Raw genomic sequence first — 17,907 nt, forward strand, 5'->3', positions numbered from 1 at the left:
ACTCAGAAGAAACTGTTGTAAAAACACATTGGGATATTTTATAGAATTTAGGGAAGAGGATAAAGAACAAACTTCCTCCAGGGAACTCAGTGAAATATTATGGGTCAGCTCTCTATAGTGCTGTCAGAAGACAGTTATACTCCAGTGACTTTTAGTATTTTGGTATCTCCATCTTACATTTCAAGTTTCTAGGAAAAAGATTATGATTGGGCAGTCTTGTACCTGATGTTAATCTTTTGAACTAATTATCTGTGGCCAGGGAAAACAGGATCAGATATTAAATAATGGTTGTTAGGTATCATTCAGCCACTGCTTCTCATTTTCCCAAGTAATTTTTGATTATTTGCTTCTGGTTATGCCTTTGTACAAGTCTTGTAATGTAATAGAAATTAATCAAATAGCTTTCTAATAGGATTTTAATGTGATGCTTTATTTGTTACAGATGTTGCGGTAACATTTTAAACATGGTAGCAGGAATCTTAAAACAATAACTAAGCTTTTGTACATGGATACCTATACCCAACATTTGGGTTTATGTTTCTGGTATCTGGTGATTTTCTGTTCCACATTTTCAAACATTTTTTGGTTGGAGGTTTACAAGCAGTGGATTTTACACTAAATGTTTAGTGTAAATGGTGTGGTAAAGACTAGCTTTTATCTCCCCTTTACAGATAGTTTATCATTAAAGAGCTGTTTTGAAGGCTCTGGAGGTAGAGAAGTGATTAGTTTTGAAGAGGAGACTGGCCTTTATTCATGAAGGGGAATTCAAGAACATAGACACCTTATCCAGGAGAGAGAAGTCTGCTACATAGCTGTTAATTTATATGGATTTTTTTTTTTTTTTTTAGTGTTCCAGTTCCAAAAATTAATCTGCGATCATACCAAAGAACACATTATTTAGGATTCCGGCATCCTATTCCAACATGAGTGAGTGTGGACGCATCTCCACATCAACAGGCAATTCTCAGATAACCAGAAGGGTCTAATTATTCAATTTAATTCTCACATTATCTACCCAGAAATAGCATCAGAATCAAAAGAGTAAGGACTCAGCCTCTGAATACTACCCTTCACTTCAGATGCCAGTCACAAACCCAGACTATTACCTGTGCTTCTGACCAATGGACTGTATAAATCAGCTATTTCCAGGACCCTGTCCTCAGGTTTTGTTAACTATTAGAGCTGCTTGTAGGACTCAGGAAATGTGTTTATTCACTATATTGCAGATTCATTACAAAGGCTATTATTATGGAACAGTTAGATGGAAGAGGAGATGCATAAGGCAGGAATGGAGAAAGGATGTGGAGCTTCCATTCCCTTTTGAGGCATATCGTTCTCCCCAAATCTCCACAGGCTCACTAATCTGGAAGCTCTGAAGCTCCCCCTTTTGAGTTTTTATGGAGACTTCATTATATGGGCACTATTGACTAAATCATTGAGCACTGGCAGTTGAACTCAACTTCAGCCCCTCTCCTCTCTCTTGCAGTCTGGGGGTAGAACTGGAAGTGTCAATCTCTGATTACTGGGTGATTCTGATGACCAACCCCCATCTTTAGATGTTTCCCCCAAAGTTATTAACATAACAGAAGATACTTTTTAATCTCTCTACATTTAGGAAATTCCAAGGGTTTGGGGAGTTTTGAGTGAAGAACTGTGGGTGATGATCAAATATGTATGAGAACTAGAACTTTGGTCATCTGAATGACAGTACTTACAAATCACAATATTGGCTATATGATAAATACACAATTTATAGAAAGTAGTTTCTGGAAAGGTGTATGCCAAAACCACTTGTTACTTGAAGTAGGCACTGCCTCTGTAATAGCTGCTGCAAAGTAAACACTGAATACTATTTTCACTTTTTGCCTTTTGTTGTAAAAGCAAAAATTCTCATAAGATTTTGTTCAGTTAATGAAAACAGGTACTAACCTGGGTCTTTTACAAAAGGAAGTGGTGGAACTTGGACTTTTGAAAAGTGGGGGACACATATACTTAACATGCAAATTTTAGAAATTTGATGTCATCCAGTGTCTCTTTTTAAGTCAGTTAACATAGTTTTCTAGAATCTGCTGTCTAAATGATTTAAGATAAAACATTATTTGAATTTACACTTTTTTACTTATACATGTTAATTAACAGTACTCATGTATATTTCATCGACTAAATCATTGAGGTGAACTTAAAGACTGGTACTGCCTGCCTGAACATAATTATACCTGACTTCCCTATTCCCTATGCCTTTCTCATAGCATGGCCAGCCTCATAGCATGGTGACCTCAGAGCAGTTGTACTACTTCTATGGTGACTCAGAAGCTTCATTGTCTTATCTGACCTAGATTCAAAAGTCAACATCGTTTTGACTGTACACAGCTCAGATTTAGAACAAGGTATAGACCTCCTTGATAGTGAAAGGTGCAAGATTATGTTGATAAGTATGTAGATGGGAGATACTATCGGTCAGCTTGGAAGATACAGTCTGCTATTATTGCATATAAACTTATCATACGCTATTTTACTCTACACCAGATATGGCATTTTAAAATAATGCATCCTACAGGTTTGCATTTGGACCTTTGTAGCATTTTTTTAAAAAAAGATTTATTTATTTATGCATACAAGAACTGGGGTACAGGCCAGAGTTGTGGGGAGTGAGAGGATTCACCAGAGACAGAGTGGAGAATAGAACAGGCAGATTGACTGAAATACACTGGTGAGGGGAGCAGCGGACTAGTCAGGAGAGGTCTGCTGCACCATATGGGTCACCTCCCTGACCGGGGTTCAAATTTATGCTGCAGTAGCTGTGAATTGTGCTGCATCTTAACCCCTTTGCCACCAGGGAAGCCCCCCTTAGTAGCATTAGCCACTTTCTGTAATATAGACACAGACAGCGTGAATGTAAACATAAACAGTTTTTTAGAGTAAATTTTTTACTTATCTTGGCTTAGCTTCTTCCTCCCACCCATCATTGTTGTGATATCCCTTTTCATAATCTATGTCAACGTCTTTGTAGTTTGCCTTCTATGATCATAAAGTCATTGTATATACAGACACATACAGGTAAACATGTATAAAGGTTTCGACTTTTAATTTTTTGTTTAACAAATGGTATCATCATAGTTTTCTCACTTCTCTTGCTCAAGACTACTTCATCATATCCCTCTGCCTTAACTGACAGTAGCTCCAGTTCTTATTGCATGACAGCATAATATTAGAATGGTATTATAACAGATGTACAGTTAGTTATGTTTTTCCTTGTTTTTAGGCATTCATGTTTCAATTTTTTTTTTGCCATCGTATACAATGATGCATTAAAGATCCTTTAATGTGTTCGCTTATGTATTAGTGGTCTTATGTCTGTGGATAGATTACAGGGAAGTGGGGGTTGTAGGATAAAGGGTACATGTAATTTTTAAAATTAATTAATTTAAATTTTTTTTAAAAAAATTATTTATTTATTTACACAAGCACTGGGTACAGTCAGAAGCGCAGGAGGGTGAGAGAATTCACCAGAACCAGAGGGCAGAGCAGAGCAGGCAGACTGACGAAGTACACTGCTTAGGGGAGCAGCGGGCGGCAGGAGAGGTCTGCGCGCCATGTGGGACCCTTGCCCCGTGGCCGGGGATTGAACCAGTGCTGCAGAGGCTGCGGGCAGCTTCGCAACCCAGTGCTCAACCGCTGCGCCACCGGGGAGGCCCAAGGTACATGTAATTTTAATAGGTGTTGCTAGTCTGCTTTTCAAGCTGGCCTCACATTTCCACCAATAATATATAAGAGCACTCTCTCCATTAGTATATAACTCTTTACATTTGACAGTGAAATATTATAATGCTAACTATAATTTGCATTTTCTTAAATCATATTGAATTTAAGCAGTTTGTAATAAGTTTTATCATTTGACCTGGCTCCTCTGTATTGTCTAGTCATAAATATTAAATAAATACCCTGTGCTCGTTTCTTAAATTTTTTTCATAAGTTGTAAGCTCGTTTTGTATTTTAGTAGTAGTTGTTAAAGTGACTCACAGTAAGTATAGTTAAGGATAAATCTTAAAGATTCAGGTATACATTTAAAAAGATAGAAAATCACTTATTCTTTCAGAAAACTTAACTTTTACAGTACGTGACCTGAAGTCCTTTTGAGAATGAAATAGGAATTTCTGCTTTCCTTTGTCTTTTTTGTAGTCTCTTAACAAATGTTTTTAATGTTTGAAAATTAGATCTTTTTAATAACAGGGTTCTCACTCTTAGTTAAAAGGTTTTCCTGCTCTATTTTTATTTTTTTTTTTTTAATTTGAAATGTAATTGACATACATTATTTCAGTTTCTGGTATACAACATAATCTGACGACATAATCATACATAACAAAGTGATCATCACAATAATTCACTCTTTTCTTAGATTTTACCCCTTGATTATATGCTGTTCTAGAGTATCTTGGAATATTTAGAAAACCTTTCATAAATTAAATAAATTTATTATAACACACAAATTGCATTTTAAGAAAAAAACTTTAGTTTCATCAGCTAGTCTATATATTATCATGTCTTTGATGCCAGTGTCTCAGCCCTGTTTTTCTCTGGTTATCTTGAATTTTATTTCCTTGTGTTTCTTTATGGTTTTACTGCATTTGCATTTATTAGCCAACATATTGTTCAGTTTTGCTTGATTTTGTACTGTTATTGTTTATTAATTATTAATATTATTAATAATGTATGTTAACACTTTTCTTATATATTCTTGCCATTTGGCACTATATAGTAATTCATTATGGAAGTGTAATGTTGTGGTTTATAAGAAATATATATTTAATTATTAAGATGGTCAAAATATATTTCTCCTAGCCCCCCCCAAAACCTTAAACTTTCCTCAGTGTTGAGAATAATAAAAGTGCTTTAACAAGGATTGGCAAACTTTTATTTCTAAAGGATCAAATACAAATTATTTTAGCTTAATAGGTCATACTGTTTCTTTTGTAGTAAATCAAGTCTACCTTTGTAGTTTTATAGCAGCCACTGACAAAGAATTGACAGGTTTGTTTCTAATAAAACTTTATAGGTGCTGAATTTTGAATTTCACAAATTTTCATGTGTCAGGAAGTATTTTTCTTTGGATTGTTTTTTCAACTATCTAAAAATGTGAAAACCATTCTTAACTCCTGGGTTATATAAAATAACAGGTGACTTCTGGATTGAACATGTTAGGTGTAATTTACCTGTGCTCTAGGGGTGCAAGAGAGAGATAAAAGTAGGTAGTTGCTTAGGACTAGGGGTGTACATTCTCAAATTTGCTAGTAATACACAGCTTATTATCCTAAGTGGTTTTAGCCATTTCATTTTTACTATTTTTTTTTATTTATTTTTTTTTATAGAGGCATGTTTTATTTATTTGTTTGTTTGTTTGTTTTGTTTATACATGCACTGGGTACAGTCAGAAGCACGGGAGGGTGAGAGAACTCACCAGAGCCAGAGCAGGGAGCAGAGCAGGCAGAAGGACTGAAGCACACTGCTGAGGGGAGCAGCGGGCGGCAGGAGAGGTCTGCGCGCCATGTGGGACCCTCCTCTGGTGGCCGGGGAGCAGCCGGGGATCGAACCGGCGCCGCTGAGGCCGCGGGCAGCTTCGCAACCCAGCGCTCAACCGCTGCGCCACCAGGGAGGCCCCTCATTTTTACTATTGGTTAACTGTTTGGTTACTGTGTATTTAACCATCATTTGTTATTATCAGACTTTTATACTTTGTGTGGTATGTATAAAATGGAACTCATTTAAAAGTACTATGTTTTCTTGATGAATAATGAAATTGTACTTTTTTCATGTTTATTTTGTGAAATATCTTCAGTTTTGTCTTCATTAAATTGAATTCTTCTCTTTAAATATTCTGAAGAATAAATTTATTAGATATAGGTATACAAATTACTATTTTTGATTCTTGATTATGTTATGTCTCTAAAGTTTTTGCGTTGATTTAAGCACAAATAATTTTAATGGAGCAGAATGATAAGTATATCAGTCCTTTATAATTTACTTAAACAATTTTTTTTTTAAACTCAGGAGACTCTTTCTTAGGCCTGAGGTCAGAAATACCCTCATGTTATTTTGTAAAATTTTCAGTGACTAAGAATTGGTTGAGAACATACACAAAATCAATAAACCTTTAGCTTGGCTTTAAAAGAAGAGAAGAAAGAAAACATTAATAAACAGAATTGGAAATGAGAGAAGAGAAATTACCACAGAAAGCATAGAAATACGAAGAATCGTAAGGCACGACTGCACAACTATTTGCCAATAAATTCAGTAACCTTGGAGAAAGGGAAAAATTTCTAGAAGGACAATGTAGTTTACCAAGACTAAACCAGGAAGTGACAGAAATTTTGAATAAAATTATCATAATCATGGAAATTGAAGCAGTAATCAAAAATCTCCCTAAAAACAAAAGCCCGGGCCAGATGGCTTTATAAGCAAATTCTACCAAACATTTAAGGAACTGATGCCCATTTTGTTCAAATTAATTTGAAAAATCCCAGGAGAGGGGATACTCCTTAATGCATTTTATAATACCAACATTACCCTAATACCAAAATCAACAAATACAGTGTAGGAACTGAAGACTATAAACACATATCCCTAATGAGTATTGATGCAAAAATCTAAAACAAAAGGGGCCTTCCTGGTGATGCAAGGGTTCAAGACAGCGCTGTCAAGTTATTGTCATGTTATCACCATCCACTATAGCACAAATTTTATTCACAGCCACCCGGCCAGGGAGATAACACACATGGCGCAGCATACTTCTCCTGTCTCGTAGGCTGCTCCCCTCAGCAGTGTATTTCAGTAGATCTGCCTGTTCTGCTCCCCAACTCTGAATGGTGAATCCTCTCACCCCCTGCACCTCAGCCTGTACCCCAGTTCTTATATGCATAAATAAATAAATCTTTAAAACAGAAACTTCAACAAAAGACTAGAAAATTGAATTCAACAATACATACATTACATGGATTGTATGTCATGGTCAAGTTGGATTTACCACAGGAATACAAAAATGGTTTAATAAGTTTAAATCAATCAGTTTAGTACATTGAACTAAAGAGACAAAAATCATATAATAGATGCAGAGAAAACATTTTATATTTTTCAAATTGACCACTGATGATGAAAAAAATCATATATAAACATGATGGGACTACACAGGGAACCTACTTTGACGTAAAAAAGACCATATATATCACAAACCTATAGCTAGTATAATACTGAATGGTGAAAACCTTTTAAGATCACAAAGCAGAGAAGGATGCCCTCTGTTAGCACTTCTGTTTACTTTAGAACAGTTAGCATCATGAAATAAAAGGAATCCAAGATGGGAAAGAACTGAAACTATGATTATTTGTAGGCAATCTATACTATATTTAGAAAACCCTAAAGATCCCACCAATAAAGTTATTAGAAACAAGAAATCAATACAGCAAAGTGGCAGGTAACAAATCAGTACTCAAAAATCTGTTACTATGTTATATACAAACAGTGAATAAGAAGAAAAAGAAATTAAGAAAATTCCACTCAAAATATCTAGGAATTAACCTAATTAAGGAGGTAAAGGACTTAAACAATGGAAAGTATAAGACTCTACTCAAGTATATAGAACAGGATATAAAGAGAAAGACATTCCATGCTCATGGATGGGAAAATCAATATAGTCAGAATGACTGTTCTATCAAAAGTGATGATACAGATTTAATACAGTCCCCATTAAAATACCTTTGACCTTCTTCAAACAAAAACATGTAAATTTGTATGGAGCAATAAAAGGTGTTGAACAGCACAATCCTAAGAAGAAAGGAGATAAATGGAGGCATAACCTGACTTTATACTATAAAGTAACAGTAATTGAAACAGTATGTTACTATACATATAGATCAATGGAACAGTCAAAACCCAGAAATAAATCTATATATGTCAATAATGATAAAGAAACCAAGACGATACAATGGGGGAAAGTAAGACAAGTGGAATTATTTTTTTCCCTTTTTTTTTTAAAATATTTATTTATTTATTTATGCATACAAGAGCTGGGGTACAGGCCAGAGATGCAAAGTAGAGAGGATTCATCAGAGACAGAGTGGAGAACAGAACAGGCAGACTGACTGAAATGCACTGCTGAGGGGAGCAGTGGACGAGACAGGAGGGGTCTGCCTCGCTGTGTGGGTTGCTCCCTGGTCGTCCGGGGATCGAACTTGTGCTGCAAAGGCTGCAGATTGCTTCATAGTGCAGTGCTTAACCCCTTGCACCACCAGGGAAGCCTGACAAGTGGAATTCTGATGGTGCAAGTTCAGGCAAGTATGGTGGATATGGCAACACATCCTGTGATGTTTTATGACATCAGTGATAAAGTTCTTTGGAGAGTTGATACAAAAAGGGAAATGAAAACAAAAGATAATTGGGATTGCCTTAAATTTAAAAATTTTTACACAGTGTAAGAAAATAGAAGCAAAGGGTAATAAATACATGGAAAAATATTCAACATCGCTTTTAATAATGGAGGTGCAGGTCCAGATGACAGTGAGATATTGAATACCTACAAGAAAGGAACATATTAAAAAGACTCTCATCAACAAGTGCTGGAGAAATTGTGGAAAAAGAGGAACCCTAATATTGGGTTGTCGGAAAAGTCATGATGTATATTTTATGTTTTTCAAAGGTCATTTATTTATATAAAGAACAAAGATAAATCAATTACTTATTGCCCATTTTGTTTGATAATGTTTTGCCATCTTTCAGTGAGTTTTATTATTCCTCATTCATAGAAGGACCTGTCTTTATCAGTGAAAAACTAAACAAGGTGCTAATTTACAACCTCATCTGAATTGAGCATTATACCACACAAGGAGTTTTGAAGACAGTGAGACAAGTGGAAGTCTGATGATGCAAGGTCAGGAAAGTGTGGTGGATATGACAACACATCCCATCCAAGCTCCAGTAATTTTTGACAGGTGATCACACTTGGTGACAGTACGCATTCGAATTGATTGCTTGGCTTGTGATAGGTGCTCAAAAAACACACCACCATTAACATCCCACCACACTGAGGGCATAACCTTTCTCTAATGAATGTCTGTTTTTGATGTCATTTGAGACAACAGTCATGTCGGGACCAAGGCTGTTTGCACACCACATCATTGTAAACAATCCGCTTCTATCACCATTATCAGTTGCTTCAAAAAAGATTCGTTTTCCTCATTTTTGATGAGCATATCGCAGATGTTTATATGCACCATCAAATGAACTTCTGCCAAATACTGTGCTTGCTTATATATCCTAGCCTTTTTAGGTGGTCAGGAATGTTTGAAGGATCGAGGTTCAGTGTTTCTGCAATCCCTGTGTTGTATAACATGGCTTTGACTCAGTCAGTGCCTTTATTTTGTTGTCGTCATCTTCGGTGGGCCTCCCTGACCAAGGAGCATTACTGAGATCAAAATCACCAGCACAGAATTTCATGAACCATCGTTGACACTGATGTTCTTGTAGAGCACTGTAACTGTAAATTTTATGCAGAAGCTTGACATGTATTCTTCCCTTTGCGAAAATAAAACAGTAAAATATGGTGATAATGCAGAGTTTGATCTTCGATCTTCAACTTGTAAAATCTCCAGAACTCAGTCAGAGCACTCATTTTTTTTTTTTAGAATGAAGGTAGAACTGTCAACTGTCAAACGACTAGCAATAACATAGATGCAAATGACTCAACTACTTCCAAAAATGAACTAGTTCCATCTGTTGCAAAATATGTCATGATTTTTCTGACAACCTAGTACATTGTTCATGGGATGGTTGTAGTCATTTTGGAAAGATACCCACATTTATCTAAAAATAGCATGTGACCCCAACATTCTTGGTTATCTGTGTGAAGTTATCTTGGGTTTATATATATGAAGAACCTGAAACAACCAACTCAAAAAATATGATCTACAATGTTTATTGTAGCATTATTTACAAAAGCTAGGGCATGGAAACAACTGTGTGTCCACTGATGGAGAATTAGATTAATAAAATGTGGGATAGCCACATTTTATTTTATTTTATTTATTTTATTTTATTCTGTCATAAAGAAGGCAAAATATTACCATTTACCACAAAATGGAATGAGTTTGAGGGAATTACATGTAGGAAGTCAAGACAGAATGATAAAGACAAGTACTGGATAACTGAACAAATGAAAATACTTATAAAAACCTAAAGTGAGGTTTTTGAGATTAAGAGGGAGGTTAGAAGGGATCAAAGATAAATAATGGTGGCAGGAAAAAAAGTAAATAGAATAAAATAAAAAGAACCTGGACTTGAGGTATAAGAAAGAGGTGGTATTAGGAGTGTTACAGAAAGAAATTATGCAACAAATACTTTGTTGAAGTATATACTATGGTAATAGAACACTACTATATTTAAAAATCACTGATTTCAATTTTTCACTTTGAAATAATTGCACATTATGTCAGTATAAATGATTCAGTTCTTATTTTGAAAATTGCTTTATCTGCTGATATCCTTTGCATTTACATATATATGTTTTAGATTCACTTTATGCACATAAGTAACTGGGACTATAGTTGGAGTTGCATTAAATTTGTAGATTAATTTGGGAAAAGGGTTGACATCTTAAATATATTGATTCATTTTATATTTGAGCATGGTATATTTCTCAAAGATTTTCTAATTTGTAAGTGCTTCTAAATTATTAACTTTCTAGATAACCTTTTGTAGTTCTCAGTGTATAGATCTTGAATATTTTGTGAAATTTAATTTTTTTGTCATTTCAATATTTTGTGGATAAATTGAGGCATGGTTTTCCTCAGGGAGATAGCCAGTTATTCAAAGTCCGTAGTAATTCATCCTCACCTTACTGATTGGAAGTGTCATATTTTTTATTTTAATATAAAATTTTTTAAAAAAATCAGTTTCCAGTTTATCTTCGCAATCTTTTTAGATGTTTTTCTGAGATTGAGGACCTTCATTTTATAGTTTGCTAAAAATGATTCTCATAAATGATTGTAAAATTTTGTGAAGTGGCCTCTACATCTACTGAGATGATGCTAATTTTTCCTTTATATGTTAAATGGTGAGTTTATTTTGAATACACCTGGAATTCATGAGATAAATTCTACTTTGTCATGATACATGATTTGTTTTAGATCCAATTTGTTGATGTCATCTTTTTCTGGTTTTTATTTTTTTAGTGATGTTCTGATTATTTGCTCCTTCAATTACTGGCAGAAAAATGTTGAATCTTTATTATAGAGTTGTATATTTTTGCTTTTAATTTTCTTTTTCTAGTGTTTTTCATTCTTTTGTGGGGATCCAGGTTTTTATCAATTATCTTTTTACTTATAGCTGAAGAACTTCATTTAACATTTCTTGTCGTGCAGATCTGGTGATTGTATTCTTTCACCTAAAAATATTTTTCTTTCACCTTTGTAAGATTATTTTTTCTTGTGAATTCTATGTTGACAGAATTTTTTCTTCGTGCATTTTTAAGGTCAGGACTTTGGAAAAACTTTTATTTTTTCAAATACTCATCCCTTCAACTTCAATTAAATGTTAGCATGCTTAATTTGTATGACAGGCCAGATGCTCTATTCTTTATTGAACCTTTTTCCCTCCTCTGTATGCTTTGTATAGCTTTTATGGTCCTGTTTTCTGCTACATTTTATTTTCTTATGCATTGTCTAATATGCAGCTAAACCTTCCAGTGATTTTTTTTTTTTTTTTCCAGATTGGATCTTTGTCAGTTCTCGACTTTATTTTTCTCAACTTTATAGTTTCTCCTTTTCAGTTCTTATGTCCTTAAAACTTTGTACTTACTTATAATAATTGTTTTTAGCCATTTGGTTTCATTTATTTCTATTATTTTTCATCGTATTTTTTTAATTTTTAATTTTTTGGGAAGAATAGGGCCCCATCACCCTCATTGGCTGATTTTTATCTTGGTTATGGCTCCTATTTCATCTTCCAAATATGTATAATTTTTTATTGTATGTTGGGTATTGTTACCATTACATTGTTGAGTGATCAGTTATATATTTTTTCTTTAAGGAATGTTGAGAGTTATTCTGCCATATAGTTAGTTTGCTTCAGGTCACCTTGATTTTTTGTATTACATTTTAAATCTTGTTAGGGCAGCTACAAGGTGAACTTTACTTTATAGTTAGTTTGATAGCCCTACTGTAACATGTGACTTTTCAGAGACCTCCACTGATTCTTCCAGGTGTTTGACAAAGCCCCTTTTGTCTTTTTAAATAGACCTTAATTTTTAAAACATTTTCAGGTTCATAGAAAATGGAGTGAAATGTTGAGAGTAGCATATATCCCTTTACTTCACACAAGAGTAACCTTTCGCACTCTCTCATTGCAGCTTACTTTTCAACCAGAGATTTCTAGTGATCTTTTTTTACTTAAAAAAAAAGTATATATGAGTTTTCTGTCTTTTTTTTAAAGATTGATTTATTTATGCATAGAAGAGCTGGGGTACAGGCCAGAGGTTTTTTTTGGGGGGGTGAGAGGATTCACCAGAGACTGAGTGGGGAATAGAACAGGCAGATTGCCTGAAATACACTGCTGAGGGAAGCAGTGGGCAAGACAGAGAGGTCTGCTGCACCATGTGGGTAGCTCCCTGGCCAGGCATTGAACTCGTGCTGCAGTGGCTGCAGAACAGCTTAGGTTGCGTCTTTTTTTTTTTTTTTTTTTTTAGAGGCATGTTTTATTTATTTATTTGTTTATTTTGTTTGTTTGTTTGTTTTGTTTATACATGCACTGGGTACAGTCAGAGTGTGGGAGGGTGAGAGAATTCACCAGAGTCAGAGCGGGAAGCAGAGCAGGCAGAAGGACCGAAGTACACTGCTGAGGGGAGCAGCAGGCGACAGGAGAGGTCTGCACGCCATGTGGGACACTCCTCTGGTGGCCAGGGAGCAGCCGTGGATCGAACCGGCGCCGCAGAGGCCACGGGCAGCTTCGCAACCCAGCGCTCAACCGCTGCGCCACCGGGGAGGCCCTTAGGTTGCGTCTTAACCCCTTGCGCCACCAGTGACGTCCTGAGTTTTCTTTGTAGTGGGGTTTGCTAGGCAGAAAACCAAGGTCAGTCACCTTATTGTTTCTGTTTTTCAGAGATTTCAGTCTTGTGTTGCTTGTTGTCTATACTCTGTATATATTTGTTTCATATATTTTGTTTGGTTTTTAAATTTATTCCTAGCGAGTAGTAGTTCTGGTCTCAGTACATTACCATGTGTGGAAAGGAAGTTGAATTTTCTTGTCAGTGGATTGTAGCAAGTGTCTGTATTCTAAATCACTTTGAACTTAGAAACAGTTCTGTTGTCCTCAGGAGTCCTTCTAAGGAGTAATTGTTCTGTATAATTGTCCTTAGGAATTTTCTAGGCCTATTTATTCAGTGTGTTTTTCTGGCATAATGCAGTCATACTGCACTAACTACATTCAGCAATATCCCTATTGGTTATGGGTTAGCAAACTTTTTTTGTAAAGAGCCAAATAGTATTTAGATTGTTGTATGTATCACACAAATATAGTCTCTCATATCTTGCCTCCTCCTTCCTTCCTATCCCACTTCCCCTCCCCTCCCCTCCCCTTTTCCTAATCCTCCCTCCTTCCCCTTCTTCCTCTTCTTCCTTTCTTCTTCTTTAAAAATGTAAGAACCATTCTCAGTTCAGGGGAAACTCAAAAACAGCCCTGTGGTCAGTCTGTAGTCTATCAACCCCTCCCATAGTATAATCTACATCTTTTTAATGAAATCTCTATTGACCATTGTTGCAAATAATATTAACTAGTAGAGTTGGTGTATTCCCCTTTTTAATGAGCCCATGAGAGTAACAAAGTGAAGTTGTTATAAATTTACTGATACCATGGGGGTGGGAGGAATGCAGGTTACTCAGTTTCTACAGTTTTAAAGCCCTTAAAAATATTATTTTAACCTTGTATTTTTCTCCTGGGTTTAAAGGGGTGGTATTAAAAAGGCTCAGGATTTGAACAGGTATACTAGCTAAATCTGGTGTAGCAAGAAGGGAGAAAGGGTGAAAAAGTTTTATTTTTTAAGTAGCTGTGTTACAGAATTTTGGCATTCGGGGGAGAATAGCAGGAATGTTGTGGGACTGTGTATTTGGTTACACTTGAAAATATCTCATGTATCTGTGGTATTGTGTTTCTGGAACTATTACCATAAATCATATTGCGTTTATGATGTATATTTTATTTTGCTTACAAAAATATTATGCTCTTTGAAATATTGAAATATTACATACATAAATGTTTTACGCCATTTTAACGTATGATACTCTGTTGCAATAATGTGCTGCAGGTTTCACAGACCCTGGAGTTTTTAGGTACACAGGGAATCTGTCGGTTTACTCTGGTTTTGATCAGTGCTTTCAGCACTAGAAATGTTTACTTTAGTTGTCCTCACAAGTACACACATGTATGTGTATACAAAAGGGTTTTTGTTTCATGTTTTATAATGTGTTTAAAAATCATGTTTTTTAGCCTTAAGCAGTGAACAGTAGATATTCAAAGTGGGTAAATATAACTTATTCTGAGATTTTCAAGTTTCAGCATTTGCTACTTATCTTTAATAAGTGATAAAATCAAATTGTTCTGAATATTCCATTGTTTCCAAGTTATTTTTCCCTCTGTGGGAACAAATAAAAACAGAACTTAGTGAAAATAAGTTATGTAAATCTCCTCTATGAGTAGAATCTCATTGACTGTAAAGTGAACAATGGCATACTTTAATAGTTCCACAGTGATAACACATATTTAAATGAAAACAAAATAAAGTAGTACATTTTAGTCATGACTCCTTGAGAAAATTTATTCATCTTTCTTAGTGAGTTCACGGGACTTGGTGGAGGTTTTGTGTAAGAAATTTAACTGTCTGCTAAGAGGCTGAGGAATCATTTTTTTCTCTCTTTGGGTGCAGTGGTTTATTACCTGCTGTTTGTTTATGGCTGGCTCATGAAAAACTATGGTCTGTTACTCCAAATCTGGTTTGTGGAGCAACTGAATCAGCATCATCTGGGAAAATGTTAGAATTCAAATTCATGCATATTACCCTTGACTTGAGGAACCAGTGAGTTCATTTTGGAGATTCTAATGGCAGGTTATCTTTGAGAAGTATTGCTTTAACTCAGTGATCCTCAAGCATTATTGTACATCAGAAGCAAGAGTATCTAGAGATGCTTTGAATTTTTTCTTTTAACTGATATGTAATTGGCATATAAGATACTAGTTTTGTGTACAGAATAATGATTTGCTAGATGTATATACTGCAAGATGTTAACATCCAACACCAGTTTTTTAAAACTCTGAAATACTACTATAAATTTTACATCAAAACCTGTGTTTGCACATGCACAAGTGCACACATGTGTGCAGGTATACAAGAGTTTCTTTCTTCCTTACCCTCAGTTTTTTCAGCTAGTGTAATAATTAAATCAATATGAAACAGATTAATAGAAGAACAAATTAATTTTGTGTATTATGGGGAACCTACATAGACATGAGAAGTCTACAGATACACAAAAGCAAGTTTTATGCTATCTTGAGCCAAGGAGTGGGATGGCAATCTAGGGCTTCCAGGAGGGGGAGGGGTCAGTTACAAGATGTGAGATCACATGTTTGGTAACTAGGTATTTGTTTTACCATACAAATAGGTTATTAAAAGTTACTTATGGTAATAATGCTCTTTATGGACTAGATTGCCTATCTAAATCTAAATTCTTCTAGGTAATTAAGAAAGAAGTAAAAATTTGTTCCTGAGTCTGCTGGGTCTTAACTGTCTCCAACTCAAAACAATGTCAAATGTCAGTGGCAGATTTTGGGGAGGTTTGTTCTGAACTTCTTTAAGTTTTGCCACTCTTAATGATCTTAATCATAAAAACCTTGTTTTTATTTTAGCCTATTTAACAAAAAACAGCCAAAATAAAAACAGACCCTAACTCCTAATGGGTTGATGATAATCTGCGGTTTGAAAGACTATGTTGTAGTCTAGTTATTCCATTTTCGTGAAAAGCTTTTGTTGGTTACTGTTCCTGTATTAGCTGAGAATCTTTTTCCATTGAGGATCATAGGTAGGAAATTCTCTTTCTTCCTGTTACTCTAAGTGTGTCCTGCTGAGAATCTGGTCTATTATTACAAGGGGCAACTAGAATGACTACTGAGGAGCATTTGTTGTTTATGACAAATACACAAGATCTGGGTGTATTTATCATCCTTACAAAGAATCAGTTTTTCCCAAACCTGTTTATTTAATAATACTTAGTATATGATTTGAGTTATCACTTTTTACATTAATGAAATTTACTCTGAAAAGTAAGTTACTGTTTTCTGTGAATAATTTGAATACTTTAGAAAGACAGAGTAGACAAGTGATAATACTGAAGTGCAAAAGTGTCTTTACTTTCTCCTTCCACTGTAGAAAAATGAAAATTGCAATCAGGAAGATTGCATTGTGGGTGTGATTGATCCATGAAAGAACTGTAAATTAGCATATTTGTTCTTACAGTCTTGACTGATCATCACATGACTGGCTAATGTGCCCTGACAGATCCTAACTAAAAGTTAAATGTTTAAGGCATTTCATTTTTGATAAATTATTGGACTACATTCCTGGTGTAGTTTAAGGAGGCTGTTATTATTTAGGAAACTATATTTTAATCAATAACAGTAAATCATCTCTTAGAAATATGTTTTGGTAACAAAACAAAATGCCAAGTTAAGCTTTTATTTAAAATGAACCAAGATCACCTCATTTTAAATGGTTTTTGTTGTTTGTTTTACATTCGTAGGAATTTTTCTTTTGCTTTGTTGTTCCTTTATATAAGAAGGAAAGCAACATTAAAGAAACGTGACTTGTAAAGTTAAAATTATAATTGATGCTACTTTATTTCTGAAAAATGTGCTTTAATTAAAAACAAATATATACGGGAGGATTTAAGTGCTATTTTAGCAATGAAAGTAACTAACAATGCTTTCACAATATTTATGTGGTAATTGTGTTTGTTGGTGGTTTTATTCCAGGATGAAATGATTCTTATAGTCTAGAAATACCAGTATGCCACTAAAGCAAGGATTAAGAAGGAGGGCATGAAGTAAAAGTTGACTTTTGTATAGGACCATGAAATTTGCTTTCATTATCAAAGATGTAAATTTTGTACTTACCCTACTTAAAATAACTTTTTCATTGTCCTTTTACAGAATGTAACAAACTACTTGCATTTTACCCATGTGTCCCTTCCATTCTTTCAAAAGAAACTGTGCTAATACATTCTTTGTTGCACAAACATTTTTCTTCTGAAGTCATTAGCTATTCCCTCTTTATTGGCTCATTTCCATGAGCATACTACAAAGAAAAAATACACCACAGAAAACAATGCACTTGAAAGACTATGTTGTAGTCTAGTTATTCCATTTTCATGAAAAGCTTTTGTTGGTTACTGTTCCTGTATTAGCTGAGAATCTTTTTCCATTGAGGATAATAAGTAGGAAATTCTCTTTCTTCCTGTTACTCTAAGTGTGTCCTGCTGAGAATCAGGTCTATTATTACAAGAGGCAGAAAAATGTCAGAAAAAACTTTTGACTCCAGATTTTCGTCCAAATTCTGCTCACTTTCTTTAATTTAGAGTAAAACGCCTAAAAAGTTGTCTTTATGTTTAAGGTTCCTGAGTTGTCTTCTTTCAACCTCTATTGGAATCATCACATTCTAGCTTGTTCTGTCATTTTCTATTGATATAGCTCTTGTCAAGTTGGAAGTTCAATTCAGTTTTGCCATATTAATAATCACTTTGCAATCTTAATATTTATCATGTTTTATCACTTCTTCCTCATTGAAGTGTTTCCTTCTCTTAGCTTCTGTGATAATCACTTAGT

The 17,907-nt window shown here is 34.8% G+C and overlaps 1 protein-coding gene across 6 annotated transcripts in view; it reads left to right on the forward strand.

Annotated features, from left to right (window-relative positions):
• Positions 1-17,907, forward strand: part of ZMYM4 (zinc finger MYM-type containing 4) — a 122,554-nt gene that overhangs the window by 34,875 nt on the left and 69,772 nt on the right. Inside the window, exon 2 of one of the 6 annotated variants that reach the window (XM_054690919.1) lies at positions 849-927. The exons of 4 other annotated variants lie outside the window; for them this stretch is intronic. In XM_054690919.1, coding sequence (XP_054546894.1) covers positions 924-927 — 4 coding nt within the window. In that variant the 5' untranslated portion in view covers positions 849-923. Of the gene's footprint in view, positions 1-848; positions 928-8,792; positions 8,979-17,907 lie in introns of all 6 variants that reach the window. One more of the 6 variants, XM_054690920.1, reaches the window with a different exon arrangement.

The sequence above is a fragment of the Talpa occidentalis genome, unplaced genomic scaffold, assembly GCF_014898055.3.
Source record: "Talpa occidentalis isolate TD23 unplaced genomic scaffold, MPIMG_talOcc4v2.1 talOcc4.9, whole genome shotgun sequence".
Classification (NCBI taxonomy): Eukaryota; Metazoa; Chordata; class Mammalia; order Eulipotyphla; family Talpidae; genus Talpa; species Talpa occidentalis.